At 41.0% G+C, this 16,837-nt stretch overlaps 1 protein-coding gene across 5 annotated transcripts in view; it reads left to right on the top strand.

Annotated features, from left to right (window-relative positions):
* The window catches only part of MCTP2 (multiple C2 and transmembrane domain containing 2), a 237,448-nt gene extending 221,046 nt beyond the window's left edge, over positions 1-16,402 (top strand). For 3 of the 5 annotated variants that reach the window (XM_040642742.1, XM_040642743.1, XM_008687622.2), the window contains 3 exons: positions 5,013-5,122; positions 10,967-11,064; positions 13,241-16,402. In XM_040642742.1, coding sequence (XP_040498676.1) covers positions 5,013-5,122; positions 10,967-11,064; positions 13,241-13,309 — 277 coding nt within the window. In that variant the 3' untranslated portion in view covers positions 13,310-16,402. Of the gene's footprint in view, positions 1-4,648; positions 4,890-5,012; positions 5,123-10,966; positions 11,065-13,240 lie in introns of those variants that run through there. The other 2 variants (XR_005838055.1, XR_005838054.1) reach the window with 2 other exon arrangements.
* The last annotated feature ends 435 nt before the right edge of the window (positions 16,403-16,837 follow it).

Raw genomic sequence — 16,837 nt, 5'->3', positions numbered from 1 at the left:
TGTTCATCCATTCTGTTTCTTCTCACACCTCTTTCTGTAAGTTGTCCTTTTCTGGAGTTTGTCCATGTCATTTAAATTTTCTACTTTTTATATAAAGTTGTTAATAAAATCCTCTTTTATTTAATAAAATCCTATCTTTAATGTCAGTAGGATCTGTAGCATTGTCCACTTTTTTTATGCTTGATATTTTTTTAAATGGAGAGGTGGGCAAAGGGAGAGAGAAAATCTTAAGCAGCCTCCATGCCCAGCACGGAAATGGATGTGGGGCTTGATCTCACAACCCTGAGATCATGATCCGAGTCAAAATCAAGAGTTGGCTGCTTAACGGACTGAGCCACCCGGGCACCTCTATGCTTGATGTTAATTGTGTTTTCCCTTCTTTCTTAATGGAGATTTATTTATTAGTCTTTAGAAAGAAATATCACTGGCGTTTGTTAATCTTCCCTCCTACCTGTTTTATTTTTCATTAATTACTAGTACTCTTATGTTTTATTACTTTCTTCCTTTTACTTTCCTTGGGATTAATGTAGTATTTTCTTTTCTAACTCTTTAAGATAGATCACTGGATTACTTACTTTCAATCATTCTATTTTCCAAACATTTAAAGAACATTAAAACTCTACAATTGCTTATAAGCATAACTTTAGCTCCAGGCCAAACATTTTGGTGTTGATATTTTCATTGTCATTCAAGCTTAGTAGAAACTTTTTTTCTTTCTATTTTCTATTTTTATTTCTTCCTTGGGGCAAAGAAATACACTGCTTAATTTCCAAGTATATGGAGATTTTCTGTTTATCTTTTTGTTCCTGATTTCTAACTTAATTGCTTTATGGTCAGAAAATATTGATCAAGAAAATTACCTACTTCTGTAAACTCTCCATGTGAGCTTGAGAAGTTATTGAGTGTATTGTTATATATATAAAATATGCATGTCGTTTATATATATATATATATATATATATACTGATTAATTTTGTTGATTGTGTTCAATCTTTTGTATTTATACTGATTTTTATTTTTTGTTGGCTTCTTATATCAATTACTCAGAGATGTGTATTAAAACTTTCCACTGTGGATTTATCTATACCTCCTTGTAGCTTGGTCAGTTTTTGCTTTCTGTATTCCAAAGCTATGTTATTTAGGTCATACATTTTATTTTAAAGATTTTATTTATTAATTTAAGGAGAGCGAGTGAGCGGTGGGGAGGGGCAGAGAGAATCTCAAGCAGACTCCATGCTGAGCACAGAGCCCAACATGGGACTGGATCTTACAACACTAAGATCATGACCTGAGCCAAAATCAAGAGTCAGATGCTTAACCGACTGTGCCACCCAGGGTGCCCCTGGTTGTACATATTAAAATTGTTATACTTTCCTAGTAAATTGGATTGTTTATAGGAAGTGACCTATTTATCTCTAAGCAATAAATGAAATTATGCCTTAGTATCTTAACTAGTAATAATATGGCTGTACCATCTCCTGCTGATTGGTTTCTTTATAATATATATTTTCCTACTATTTTCTTTCAACCTATCCATTTATGTTTGAGATCTCTTTCTTATTTCTGACAATCACTATCTTTTCATTGTACCATGTAGTCCATTCAAATTGAAGGTGGTCACTAATATATTTAGATTTAAATTTATGGTTTTTATTGTTTTCTTTGTCCTTGTTCTAAGTGTTTTTTTTCCTTAATCTGTGTTTTTCATATATTTGCTCAGAATGTAAGGACTCTCTTGCTGTTCTTTTAGTTGTTACCCTAGAGTTTAGACCATGACTTACCACAGCCTAATATAAATTATTTTTTCACTGTCTAGCTTTGAGCCTATGTGTTGAGGGGCAGAGTTGTTTGCGTGCGTGTCCTTTTTATGACCTCATTATTTTTTAAAGATAGATACAGCTTCAACTTTAGGCTAAGAAAAAGAGAGAATAAAGGTCATCTAGGTCTGTGTATATAGTAGATGCTTAATTCTGAATTGAACAAAACAAAAATCTGCATGATACAACAGAGTAGAAATCTATTTAGATTTTTCCCTTTATTTTTTAAATTTTTAAAAAAGATTTTATTTATTTGAGAGAGAGAGAGCATGCACAAGCCAGGGGGAGAGGCAGAGGGAGAAGCAGACTCCCCGCTGAGCAGGAAGCCTAATGGGGGACTCGATCCCAGGCCCCTGAGATCATGACCTGAGCCAAAGGTGGCAGACACTTAACCGACTGAGCCACCCAGGTGCCCCGATTTTTCCCGTTATTTAGATATCGTGCTATTAATGGCACCAAAGCGATTTTCTTTTTAACAACTAGTAACCATTACTGTGGCATTCATGCACTGCCCCTGTATCCTTGTGCGAGACCTGTAGGTTAAACTTCCTGCCATGGCATAATTTGGGGCATTAGGGAGTCCATATAACATTTCTCCAAATGTGAAATCGGCCTCCAAAAAGTTCAACTAGAAGTTTTACTATGGAAGAAAGTAGTTGGAAATGGACCTATATATATATGTATAAATTTAGAATAGCGTAGAAAAAGCATGAGGACGGAGTGGAAAAATATCAATTATTCAGTCTGTTGGTGTCAAGTTGCTGGACTGGCGAAGTCTTTGGTAAGTGCTACCAAATCTAGAAATCAGCCAGGGAAAACACTTATAAATTTGGTCATGTAAAATATGTAATTTTCTCTTTAAAAATTTATAAACCAGATAAAAAAGACAAGAACGTAGCACATTGGGAAAACACTGTAACAAATAAGACAAAGGACTGATTTCTTTAGTACCCAGAGATATTTTAAATCACTGAGGAAAAAGTCAAGCAAAAACAGCCCAAGGCACAACAGACAAATCGTAACTGCTTTCCATTTTCTGAGTTTTTACAATGTGCTGGAAACAGAATGTGCCAGCTACCTTCAATGCAAGTTCCTGTTTAATTCTGGCAGAACTCTATGATAGAGGTATTATTATTATCATTATTATTCACATTTTGCAGAGCAGAAATATTGGTGCAGATTGATTAAATCACTTTCCTTTAGCTTATTAGAGATGAAGCCTGAACTCAGCCTGATGTCAATATGCTTAAAATTCCGTTTTCTTAAGCACTTTCCCAAAGAGTGGCACCTCACGAAGAAATAAACTAGAAATCACTTGAGAAACAAATTAAAACGATGCACATGCATATTTTATTTTTTTAATTTAAAAAAAAAAATTTAATGATTTTATTTATTTATTTGACAGAGAGAGAGACAGACAGCGAAAGAGGGAACACAAGCAGGGGGAGAGGGAGAGGAAGAAGCAGGCTCATAGCAGAGGAACCTGATGTGGGGCTCAATCCCATAACGCCGGGATCACGCCCTGAGCTGAAGGCAGACGCTTAACGACTGAGCCACCCAGGCGCCCCTGCACATGCATATTTTAAAAGGTGTTTAAATTTGCCTATAATTTTGAAAAGTGAGAAATTAAAAACACACGTACCTCTCTATGGGCAAAGATTAAAAACATTGATAACAGTCTGTTACAAGAAGGTGAGGTGACTGGGTTTTTCTTAGACTCTTCATGGAATTGTAGTTATTTACAAAACAAAACAAAATCTCTCTCCACTTCAATTTGCTCATGTGTAAAATGGGGATAATCTTTCCTCGGAAGAGTTATGGTGACCATCACAATAATAATATGAAAAATATTAGCACAATGGCACATATTAAGTGCCCAGCAGCTGTTATAGGTTAGTCCCTCACCTCCCCCATGATCCCCCTGGTGTGAATACGCATTAAAAAAAAAAAAAAACAAAAAACAAAGACTAAGAGACAAATCTTTTACCTCTCTGTGTTCCTAGCCACAAGGCCAAGGGTCAATAGACAGCCAAATAAATGAAGCTAAAGACCAGGCAGAAGAAGGACCCTAGGCTCTCATGGGCTCTCTACATGACATGGGATTTACAGATCATTTTCTAGGACCATGCAAGGATTCCGCTGTTTGTTCAATTCTACATCCCATGTTCTAGATCTCCATTTGCACGCAAGTCAAAGGAGGCAATGGACATGCTGAAAGGAGCCAGGGGACCCGTGAAAATAATGTGTATGGTCACGTAACCTGCATTATCTATGGGCTGGTGGCATAATGGTTTATAGTCAAATGCTTCCAGCCCATTTCAGGGCACTGGGAACCTTCTAGAGTTGATGAGTCTGAAAATTCTAAAAATAAGTTATTAGAAAATACAAAAGTTGGGGCGCCTGGGTGTCTCAGCGAGTTAAGTGTCGGACTCTTGATTTCGGCTCAGATCGTGATCGCAGGGTCCTGAGAGGGAGCCCCATGTGGGGCTCTGCGCTGAGCATGGAGCCTGCTTGAGATTCTCTCTCTCCCTCTTCCTCTGCTCCTCCACCACCCCCCCAACCCACATGCTCTCTTTCTATCAAAAAGAAAAAAAAAAAGTAAACAAAAACAACACGCAGGGTCCTGAGAGGGAGCCCCATGTGGGGCTCTGCGCTGAGCATGGAGCCTGCTTGAGATTCTCTCTCTCCCTCTTCCTCTGCTCCTCCACCACCCCCCAACCCACATGCTCTCTATCAAAAAGAAAAAAAAAAAAGTAAACAGAAACAACACCAGAGCACCTTAATAATATCCTCCCTTTTCTAAAAACTTACTGGCAACCATATCTTCACAGAGAGAATTGTTGACTTTGAAGTGGCCTCACTAACCTTTCGTTTTGAAGATCTCCCTGCACGGAACCATCATGACCACGCTGTAGTCTTTCCTCAGTTGTGGGAGCCGGAGCCCTCCCTTAAAGACTGTTGGTTCCAGGAGGGCAAAGTCACCACAACTCTGACAAGTTGGTCTTGGGACCCGCCCCTCGGGACCTCAGGGATGTTTTTGCTGTCCCCGGCGTGGCAGACCTTTCTCTCTAGGTTTGTAGAGAGACTTCTCCAGTAGACCTTTCTCCTGTGTGTAACTAAGAAACAAACACGGCAAGAGGAATGTGTAGCTGCTGAGCGCATCAGAGAAATGACGTTGGTGTGCTCTGTCCGCAGCACGTTTAACTGGACGGTCCCGTTCCTCTCGTTCCTGGCGTGTCTGATCCTGGCAGTGGCCACCATCACTCTGTATTTTATTCCACTCCGATACATCATTCTAATCTGGGGTAAGTCTGGCATGGTCCTTTTGCTAGCGGCCAATTTCAGGTAAGAACCAATGACTCATTTGTAAAGTGCGACTATAAACTTTAAATGCGCTCTTGTTGGCAATTAAACATGAGATTAAGGAAGGCATTTGGGGAACAAAAACTTCCAGGACCTCCCTGAAAAGGCCAGTTGCCCGAACGATCAGCATAGATATTTATAGGCCTCTTGCTTAATTGCAAATAAAAATGTGATTGTGCATGAGATTTCCCTTTGGGCTTTCATAGTCATAAATACTCTTGAATAATATATTGCCGTGGCCGGTAACTTTCAGGCAACACTGTTATTCAAACAGTGAGCAAACACCTGCATCTCGCCCTATATATTCTGTGAAAGTAGATCTGGCCACTGCCATTGTGCCTCTGACACTTCATCTCTCCTGGAGGAAAAATAACCTGACCCCATACTTAAATCCAGAAGTGGTAGGGAGGAAGGGAGGTGGTTACCTCCTAACCAGTGCCTGAAAGAAGAGGAAGCTGTAATTTAGCAGGGTAAAAGGTGTGCCTGTATAAAGTTGAGCTGCTTTAAAAAAGTAGGAACAAAAATCACAAACCGAAATAAACGTCATGACTTGATTTACTACTCAAGCTAGCAGTTGGACGAAAGACAAGCAGCTTTGTGAATATTTGTGTCTGTTGCTGGGCGGGCTCTGGGTTGAGAGAAGGAGCGTGCGTTGCAGTGCATTAATTGCTGGAGAAGCGATCAACCCTTTTTCCTAAGAGTCTGCCAGTCATGGTTTTCCATTCCTGGGCTCCTGTGACTACTGCTGAGTTCTCAACCATAGCCACCCGCCTTCTAGGGATCCTCAGATGTTAAGGTGTTCAGAGAAGTTACACCTACACGTGACCGCTAAGGTGCAGTCATCTTTAAGCAAAAACTGAGAGCTTGCAAATGTCAGATAACACGCTACAACCTTTCTAAAACCATTACATGTAGACCTTTTCAAAGAGAACCTACAGGAGTAGAATCCTGCTGACGAGGAAAGCCAAGTGTAGACATTCTGAATTGGGAAAAGTCATCAAAAAAAAAAAACAAAAACAAAAACCAGAATAACTCCTAAAACTTCAGAAGTGGAATGACTTTGAGAGAGCATAAGCCACTGGTTCTCTGTTTCATCCAGGAAGTGAAAGTCCCGTAATAAAGAAGTTTCTCTTTAATAGCAAGCCTGAGAAAAGAAAAAGATAATTTCCCTGTTTAGGGGTCTGTTTTAAGCCTTGATGACCCTCAGTCTTGGGGAAAGTCTTCATACTTAGTTTTTGTTTATTTCTCTGTTTTGAAACAATGTCTGCGTGTTGGTCCATAGACCTTTAGAAAGAGAACGTGAAGCTCTTCAGGGTCCATTGATCAAAAAGAAACATTTTATAAAAGTATCTCCCTGAATCCCTGATGTACGAAATGTTATCTATATAGACGGAATAAGCTCACTCTTTCTTAATTGTTTTCATTAAGAATTAGCTTACAAATCCATTTACTGATCACATTTAAAAAATAGATCTTAAAACTGTTGTCTGACCCTAATCAGAAAATGATTCAAAATTACTATAACCATTTGGCCAATATTTTGTTCATTTTTAAGCTGGTGTAAGTTAAATGCATAGCCAGCTTGTCCAACACTNNNTCTCATGATCTCCTCATCATTCTGGTACATACTTGACTTGCTTTTCTGCATCTTTCCCTCAACAAAAAAGACTATGCTGTATTTCCTCCTTTGATCATCGGTTTTGGAATTCCGATCCCTCTTTCTGTTTATGCCAAATTGCTTTGACTTCTGCTCTTATCCTCCAAGATCTTGGCAACTTTCCAACACCAACTTTTTGCATCTCATTAATGAGATATTGTTCTATGTATCGTTCAGCTTATGGATGAAATTATTAAATAGCATGGAGTTTATTATGTTCTCCTGGGCTGACAGTAACCCTTTGAGCTTTGTCTTCTATGTCTGGGTCTTTAGTTTTATGTTGTGGACAGAGACTTAGAGTTTATTGATGAGCTCACCATATACATTGTAGTCAAAAGCCTTGACAATCAACACGTGATCTATTACCCTGTTGATTACAACCCACCATGCCATCCTGGAATATACTCAGCTAGAATCTATTAGGACTTCTTTTCCAAGACTCATTAGTGATTAGCTACATGGACCCAGGACATTCCTTTGCACATCTCCTATGATTGTATCCTTGGCAGAGACTTTCTCATGCAGAAGATGACTTCGTATGTCTTCCATTTCTAGTGTTCCTTTTAACTTTATTAAGGATCAGAAGATCACTGCTCATTCTGAGTTACTTACTCATTTTCATTGAGCCCTAAAAGTGGTGAGTTAAGATCCTAAGGTTTTTTTTTCCTTTGGTCCACTATTTTTAACCCTTTGAAACAAAATTACTTCACTGTATGTTCTGTATTTCCAAATTCTATACACTGAAATAATATTTTTGTAGATCTACTTATTAAGTACCAGGATTATTTAACATAAGCCTCTGAAAAGCAGCCAGATTTCATGATGGCTGGAAGGAGTATTCCTTGACTCACCAACTTTGTTGTAAGGTTTTGAAGGGTGAGGCATTTTTCTTTCCTCATCTTTAACCTGTAATTCCTAGAAAAGCTGCATACAGGCAGTGGATCTTTAACAAGTACTTGACAAATACTTAATGTGTCTGCAAGTTTCACACCTGCGATCTACAGGGATGGCATTTCTTTTGAGCCCACCACCCACCTCTCTTGTGTGGGAGTGTAGATTTTGAAAATGATGTGAAAAGTGGCTTAAGAGGGCTATTTGACATTTTCTGAAGGAAACCATATCTACTGAATTCTGATCACCTATTTGATGTATTTCTAGAAGGCAAGGCACTTCTTAGGGTTAGAGCCCATGTGGATTTTCTGCCCCTTTTGAGAGGTTTCCCATATTCCTTTCATTCTGTTCTTCACCATAGATGTTTCAGTTCCAGTCTGAGGTACTTCTGTTGTTCCAAGGTAGATAGGAACTCCCTAAGCTAGATTGTGAACTTCTTGAAAAGAAGACCCATGACTTATTTAACTCTGTTTCTCCATTTGATAACACGGTGTCTTTTATGTGGCAAACACTTACTGTTTGATAACATGAGCAAGCAAGGACCCTCCGCCCCATCTCAACACTCCCACCAATGTACTGAGGTCAGCACTACATGCTAGGCACTCATACAAGTATCTGAAAAATAGCGTTATAATTCTGTTTCAAGAGTTTATTCGCCTGTGGCCATATGTGCAAAGCAGTTATGCAATTTTTCCAACTTTCTCCAAGAGTTTTTTGTTTTTTTTTTTAAAATACTGGATTGCTCATTCCACTCCACTGATCTTCAGTCTGTGATCTGGGACCATTAAATGACAGTGTCTTTGCCAAATGTTATCCCTTGGTATTTGGATCCTGCTTCTTTGGCTGTGCTAAAAAATTAAGATTCACAGCAGATAGGCCATCTGCCTATCTGTATTTAGATTAAAAATATCTAAAGGTGTGTCTGTCATGCTGATAAAGGTACAACTTCCAAATTTGCTCCCATGCCTAATAGTATAAGGATTCTTCTCTCAACACCCCCCTTTGTTTTTTGGTTGTTGACATCTAGAGTGACGACGGTAGCCCCCCTCATTGGTATGGAACTCCAGATTACAGAATCCCCGTGCTTACGTTGTCCAATGTGATTCTCCCATCAACCTAAGAAACTATATAGGGCAGGTCTTTACTATTCAGATTGTAATGTAAGAAATCTGAGGCACAGGAAGGTCAAGGGGTTTGCCCGAAACCACACAGCTGATGTCTGGTGATGCCAGAGCTGGGGCCCAGCTATTCCTGGTCCCTAACTCTTGTCCCTTGCCCCGTTGTCCCTTACTGAGGACCCAGGAGCACATGAGCCCCTGTGGACACTTGGGCTTACACAGTAGATAATATTGTAGAATTACTGACATTTGACAACATAAAAAAAAAAATAAGGTGTGCTTTTGAAGCATGCAATCCGAGCGCCTTATAATTTTGATTCTAACTAAGTTTTTCAAACACAATCTCCGTGCATCGTGGGCCACTTCAGCCCTTATTGGTGCATTTGAGCTACTGTGCAGGTTTATAATTTTATAATCTTCTCAGTGACTAAGAATGCAGTGTTTTGACCGGCTGGGAGATTATCCCTGCCTTGCCGTTCATTGTAAAGACTCCAGATGCGCACACTATATATAATTAACAATAGAAGATATATCTTTTCTCAATAAGTCTTTGTCTCCCTTCATCATTTTGCCTTGTCTGTTTTCTTTTGCCAAAAAGCCCATGCTACAATTAAGTGTCTTTAGAATAACACAGTGAGAGTATTTTAGTTTAAAGGAGCGCTGGGAGAAATTTTAGCTAGAAACATGAAGCTTGCTGTGGGGGGTAGAGGGAAGAAAGGCATAGTGCAGCTTTGACTTGAGAGAAAAAGGATCATTTGCAAGAAGCCTTCCCCAGCCCCACCACCAGGCCACCATTTTACTCATGAACAATGGCCGGCTCCCATTTGCAAAGCAGATGTCAGTCTGACCCTCTAAGGAAATGACTGGAGGTTGGCATTGTGTCAGGTATAATGTCACTCAGGAAGTTCCGTCCTTAGATGAAAGGAAAATAATATTTAATGAAGAAAAACATCAAAGTTTTTATGGGCCGAGGACCGTCAAAGAGTGAACTGTTACCTTGGCTCTGAGGGAAGAGTCAGTCAGGGTTCATCTAAGGTGAGAATTCACTCAGCATCACTGGGATCGACCAGGGCTTCAGCTACGATCCTCGCTAATCAAGCACTCTGTGGCAAAACTTCCAAAGCCCACCACCTTCGTCTTTCTGCTTGGAAAACTCAGCGTGAGAAAGAGTTGACCTTTGGTGGAAAGACAACAGCTCCTGAGCTCTTATGAGCAGCTTGGAGGAACAGAGGAGGAGACACAAGGGCGGCTGAGAGCTACATCCCTCTGGAGCAGAAGCCACGGGTGGAGCTCGCCTGAGGCATGCCCGCACACCCAAGGTGTAGCCATCAAGGACCCCTTAAGGGTTGAACCCCCTCTAATTACCACTGTCCCCGTCCTAAATTAGCAGGGACTCCATTGACTAGACAAACCCGCACACCACGTCGCAGTCCATAAATTAAGTTAGCAGCCATAGTAAGATAATTTCCAATAATAACTTTTCACAGTTTCCTGCAGCATCAAAGTACAATCGACATGTCAAGTTCTGTTCTGCAGTGAGAGAAGAGAAACCTGTGAAAATGAGCTGGAGTGGGGGGGAGCGATTTCTGCAGTTTCTTCTTAACAACAAAAAAGCGACTCCCGCACTTCATCTCCCACTGCTGCATTTGGTCCAGAGCCCCCAAGCAGAGACTTGTTGGGGCTAATGAAGGCCTTTTCCCATCTGGGACGTTTGTTTTCCGAGCAGAAGAGGCTGTTAATCAGCGTAGTCCAAAAAAGCCAATGAGCTCCGCAGTTTTAGTGTGTGTTTCTGCCGCCCTGCTGCTGGGATTGTAATGGGATTTTCACAGTCGAAGAAGGCAGAGCTCCTGTCTGACAGAACCACCCCCACCCCTCCTTCCTTCCAGAAAAGGCATTTGTGAATGATTCCACATGACAGCAACGTGTGTGTGTGTGTGTGTGTCTGTGTGTGTGTGTGACTTGAAGTCTAGTAATTGTTTTACACTAATTTTTACTTGTGACTCTCCCCCAGTCAGGAGAGTTTTTAAAGATAGATGGATGGATGGATAGATAGATAGATAGATAGATAGATATACACACAGAGACAGATAAAGAGATCTCCCTGTGTTTCTATTTTTCAGGCATAAATAAATTTACGAAGAAGCTTCGAAATCCCTATGCCATCGACAATAATGAGCTCCTAGACTTCCTCTCCAGGGTACCATCTGATGTTCAAAAGGTACGTAATGAACGAGCACCACCAACGGGGACCCCAGCACTGAAGTCTGGCCAGCCCCAGAGCCAGAAGAGCACAGGGCAGTGTTTGTATAATTGAGATAACGAATCACAAAATCCTTCAAGCAGCCTGGCTTGCAGGGAGGTGACAGGAAAACCTTTGTCCAGAGCATGAGATGATTATGGAAAATTACCCCGAAAAAAGGGCTACTTAAGAATGATCTGGAACTCATACTGCGTGGGTATAGTGTGATGGTGTTTGTCCATTTTTTGATCGCTTGCCTCCCCAAAGAGGATAAGATGGGCTCAGGGAGTGGGAGATTGGGAGATCCCAAGCTAGGGGAGGATTGCTTATTTTCCTCCTCTTCCGGATGGCAGGCATTTTAGTGGAGGTAGGGGACAAGAGGATTATTCTTTTTTATTCTTGCTTGCCCTGATTATGTCCGAGGCTTCCCTTCTATCCCTTCCCCTCTGAAGACTTAGGGATGCCGAGGGCAAAGCTCCCACCCACTCTCACACACATAGAGGCAGAGACGGCGTGAAATAATTGGAGATCGATCGGAAGTATTATTCACAGGTAATGGTCACTCAGTCCAGCAGCATCTGGTCTCTGTGAATGCATAGAGATTAAACCAGGCAATAATACCAGAAAGTCCTGGAAGGTAGCCGAGCCAGGCCCCTGCAGATCAGGCTGCTGTAATTCCAGAGGAAGGAGGGCAGGCAATGATTTCTCTAAAGGAGAATGGAGACCATAGAAGAAGTAGATGGGGAGACCATGGTGTGAAATATCAACACGATGACCAAAGACACAGCCCTTTATCATCTGAGAGAATCTGAATCATGTATCGATTTTCATCCTTGGGCCACTGTCACAGACATGGTTCCCAGCAGCTCTTGTGGAGACAGCAGTGACTCGGGGCTGAGAAGACCTGTAGTTTCTTTCCCCTTCACTCTGCGTTCTAGAAATTAAAATGGACTCCATAGTGCCGTTTTTCTTTAACCTCCATTTTATTATATAATTAGCTATTACATGCGTTCTATGAATATGAGGTTGCTCGTTAACATTTGTATTACATGATTATAAAATAGTAACCTGGCCCCTGTTTGTTTTGCATTGAAGATTGGCAGGTATGTCATTCCCTGCTCCCCTAGGGGACCTTCACCAAACACTCTAAGGAAAGGGTGCTTTTTGCATGTATCTGCTTTTGACGAAGTGTAGCTCAACATATGTGATGGGGCATGGTGTCCTTGGGGAGTTTGGCACAAATTCTAAAACCCAGTGAGCACATGTGGTCTGTAATACAATACTTTAAATGAAGCCATTCCGCCGTCAGCCAATCAAAACCCACACACCAAAGCAATGAGACTGAGTTGCAATGTGAGTTCGTCCCTGTGTCCTCAAAGAAAGGAAATCACCATCCAGCACACCCCACCACGAGGACTGTCTCTGCATAGGCCAGGCACCAGCCCTCCGAGCGGCCATCCAGTTGGAGTTGACATGAATACAGAGGGACACTACAAAAGAACATTCGAGGAAGATATACAGTGATGCTAGTAAGACCCTCCGTGTATCACCAAGAGCACTTTCGAATAACACAATAGACAGTCTGCCCCTGGGGACTCCCCCAGTGCTCATAGCCGTCACAGATGTTTTAGCCATTACATTGTAAATGCAATTCATTTTTAAGAGAAATCTATTTAACTCTGTGGCCAGTATCAATTTCAACATTTTTTTTTCCTTTCCCTGGCAACATAAATGTCTATAATTTGCAGAGAATTTTTTCCCCAAGACTTTCGATGATTTTAAATGAATATTTCTTAGTAAGTTTTGCTGTATCATATACTAAGATAAACATTCCCAAGAGGCAGTTATTAAGCGTACTTGTGGTTGAAAACGGGCACACACAGAACTCAAATTATCTGGCAGGGCCGAGAGCAGGTAGAAACCCATGCATCTCATTAGAAAAATCTGCTTTTAATATTTTGGTCTCAAGAAATGATGCATGACTTCTCAAATCCTTCCTGCAATTAATCCCTCCATGTTCCTGTGTTTAGAAAATGATTCATTACCTTTGAACCTTCCTTCCTCTGCCTCGGTCTGTCCTTGGGGAGCCATTAACGCACACTGTGGTGAGCTAGGGTTACCTAACCACCAGCGGCCGGTCTGTTTGTTTTCACAGGTGCAGTATGCAGAGCTGAAAGTCTGCAGCAGCCAGAGCCCCCTTCGGAAGAAGCGCAGCGCTCTCTAGGACACACGCCAGCCTTGGACACCAGCCCCCGATTCCCTGTTGGGTTGATTAGACCAACGCTATCTCTGTTTCCGTGGTGGTACCCATGGTGTCATTCTGAAATGCGTGCTGTGCGGAGCCCTCCCTGTACTCTCCCCGCTTCTCCGTGCGCGCCGATGCACACACGTGTGTGCACATCCACACGCATGGGTGTGCTGGTGGCTCAGCGGCTCAGCCTGTCAGAAGGAAACAATCCAGCGACTGTGGAAGACTGTGAGGTCCCTTCTCAAACAGGAGGGAAAGCAAGGCGGCCAGGGGTCTGAACGGCCGGGAGACCACCTGGATGCAAGAGTGACTCTGACCTTGTTTTCCTACCTCCAACAGAGTCTCCCTAAGATTCCGTTGTTTCCACTTCCGTTCGCACACTCCTTTCAGATTATCGTGCATGTGAGTCCGTTTCTTTCTCTGAGTTCACATGTCTTTGGTAGTAGCCATCATCTCCCCAACTAGTGTCTCTTATAAATAGGTTTTTAAGTAATTACCAGGATTCACCCAAGTCGTTGGCAGTCCTTCCGCCATGATTACTGAAGGCGTGTGTGTACAATGGCAGTCAGCTGCCCGCATCGGGGTCCATTGTGGGCCGTGGAAGGCTCGGGAAGGTCAGAAGGGACCACTCATCCAAAAAGTGAAGGTTTCATGAGGGTATTTGGTGGACTTCCAAACGCCATGTCTTCTGACTTGACTTTGCTTATTTCCAAAATAAAATGTCAATATTAGAGCTTCAGAGAGAGGGGGGATGAAGGAATGAATTCTGAGAGTATTCAGGAAGACGGATAAAGGCTGAGGAGCAAGGGATTTACTAATGACTGTGGCTGCTTTCCCTGATTGTCATAATCACTGTATTTGCCCGCCTTTTTGAGCACAAAGTAAAAATAACTCAGCTGTCCAAATCGATCTTTCCTTCCTGAGCAAGATAAGCTACACATAATGCATATATATCTCAGAACCCCGTTCCTAGAAAAGCACCACCCCAAGGTCGTCTTGAAGAATAGCTGATTCCTTCAGACCCCACCATTTCATAGTACCCCCCAAGTAAAAACCCCGATTTTATGCATATATAAAATACACGCAAATATCTTTCTGTTCAACTGATATTTAAGTTGTAAAGACTGTATTTTGTTGACACATACTTTGTGCAGTTATATATATATATATATAAAATACATATATATATATAAAATACAAATACATATATATATGTATTGTAAAGAAAAGTTGAGGTAAAAAGACCTGATTTAATAGTGGTTTTACTATTTTTTTTTCTCTCTGGGTTGTAATTTAATAATCTTCAAACAAAATGTTTATGAAAAATGCCAAAGATTCTAAACCTTATCATCCTGTGTCTGTTTTTCTTCATATTATATCTTCCCGGGTTTCTTTCTGGCTGAGCCAGATTTCTGCATGATTTGAGTTGCTTCAAGTTAATGAAGCTGGCTGGAAAAGAGCCTTGCAGAAATTATAAAAGCTCCAGTAAATCTCTTAGTTGTACATACAATAGATATCCAAGAACCTCTTTTGTTAAACCAGTTACTCAATCTTCTGTGTAAACAATGCCTCATTGTCTCACTCCCAACTATCATGTAGTTTATCACAGTCTGTCATTTTGTAACGACCTAAGTCAGACATTTTCAAACAGACATGTGAGATCTGATCAGTCATTTGAATGAAAACTTTCAGCAGCAAAATAACCCTTTATTTATTTAAGAGTGGAACCGATACTTTATTGTTGTTCTTTTGCTATACAATTTCAAAATGAAATAATTTGTCCAACAAGAAGGCATCATTAGTTAGGCTTATTCCCTCTACAGCCCAATAGGAATTCTGAGCATTAAGTTTAGGACATAGACAGCAGCTGGGCTACAAGAGCAGGACTGAATCAACCTTTAATAAACTGTAAATGGAAAACAATTGTTAATTGATTAAGTAGACTTTGAACGTTAAAAAATGTTCGTTGTAAGGGAAATGTGAAGATTAATACAAGAAATCAAACTCATACGAAAGCTTCCAGAATGTTATTTAGATAAAATTTATGGATTGTGGATTCACAGTATGATAATTAAAGGTAATTTAGTAGGAATGTTGAAGTTTAGCCAAGCTCTTCTGGTTCTCAAACCTCACACTCCCGTTTCCAGCTCTGTCTGGATGTCTTATAGGGATTTCTACCTCAGTGGGTCAGAAACTCTGTTATCTCTCCCTCCATGTTTTCAGGACCCTTAAACCCATAGTCAGTCTCCTTCTAGCTTCCTTATTTCCTTACTGGCACTCGCATCTTCTAGGCTGGGAAGCACTGGGCATCCCGTTTTTTGTTCCTCGTGTTTTTTTTTTTTTCTCCCACCTCCCACTCCCAACCCATAAACTTGTAGATCGAGTGTCGCCGTGTTATCTTTTCCATTTCTATCTTGTCCATTTCTGATCACCACCCCCTAAGCCACGGCCTCCAAAACCTCTTATGAGACTTGGTAATGGTGTCGATTACATTACACCAGATTAATCCCCATCCCGACTATTTTTTTCACTAGGAACACTTTCTCACAAGTGTCTGTAGAAATAAATTCTACTCTCTTTTAAAATTTTCAGAAGGTTCCTGACCCAAATAGGATTTCTTTCATTTCCTTGGCTGAATTAGATTCCACCCTTCTCTCTTGCACCGCCCCCCCATCTTTCATATCTTTCTGGCATTTGCCATATTCTGTGATAGCCCGTTGTTACCAGAGGCTTTGACTCCCTCTGTCCTCTACTGGGTAGACCATCCTGTCTGGAACCTAATAGACACTCAGGAAATACATGATTAATTGATTGGGTCATAGTCAATTTTCTTCTCTGCCCTTTCATGTATACAGAGGGCCGAGATGGGCAGATTAGTGTGGTCTATCAGAGGAAGTAATTTCTGGTATTTAACACACAGCTTAGACCGTGTGATATTATTTGTAAACTTTGGCCATGTCAACTCTAACCTTTTCAGTGATGTCTTATATTGGAGAAGTCATTACCTACATACACAAGAAAATGTATTTGTGCATGGTAAAACAAACAAAAACAAAAACTTTGATTTTTCTTCTTCTAATTTATCATTTAATGAACATATATGGGACACTGATCAACCCGAACAAAACAGACTACATTCCCTTGGGAGAGCCAGACGTGAAACAGATACTTTTGAAACGTGGCATGACATCTGCAGATTCAAGTTTTAAAAAGAGTATTCTGGCTGCAGTGGGTGGACCAACAGCTATGAATGTTCAAAGAAGAGCTAATTTGAATAATCTTGATAAATTGATGGTCACCTGGACCTTCAAATAGTGTCAATGGAAAAAACTACGGGTGAAATTGTGAGATGTTAGGAGGAAAAATGAGTGGGACTTCTCCGTTGCTTGACTATGGGGTGAGAGAGTGAGTAGAATTCAAGATGGCACTCAGTGTTCTCATCTTTGGGTCCAGGAAGATGGTATGGTTTGCTAAGAGAGAATTATAGGAGCAGCCATGAGAGGA

Source organism: Ursus maritimus, unplaced genomic scaffold (genome assembly GCF_017311325.1).
Source record: "Ursus maritimus isolate PB19 unplaced genomic scaffold, ASM1731132v1 scaffold_27, whole genome shotgun sequence".
NCBI lineage: Eukaryota > Metazoa > Chordata > Mammalia > Carnivora > Ursidae > Ursus > Ursus maritimus.
Note: the sequence above shows the minus strand (reverse complement) of the source record. Positions and strands in the feature narration are given on the sequence as shown.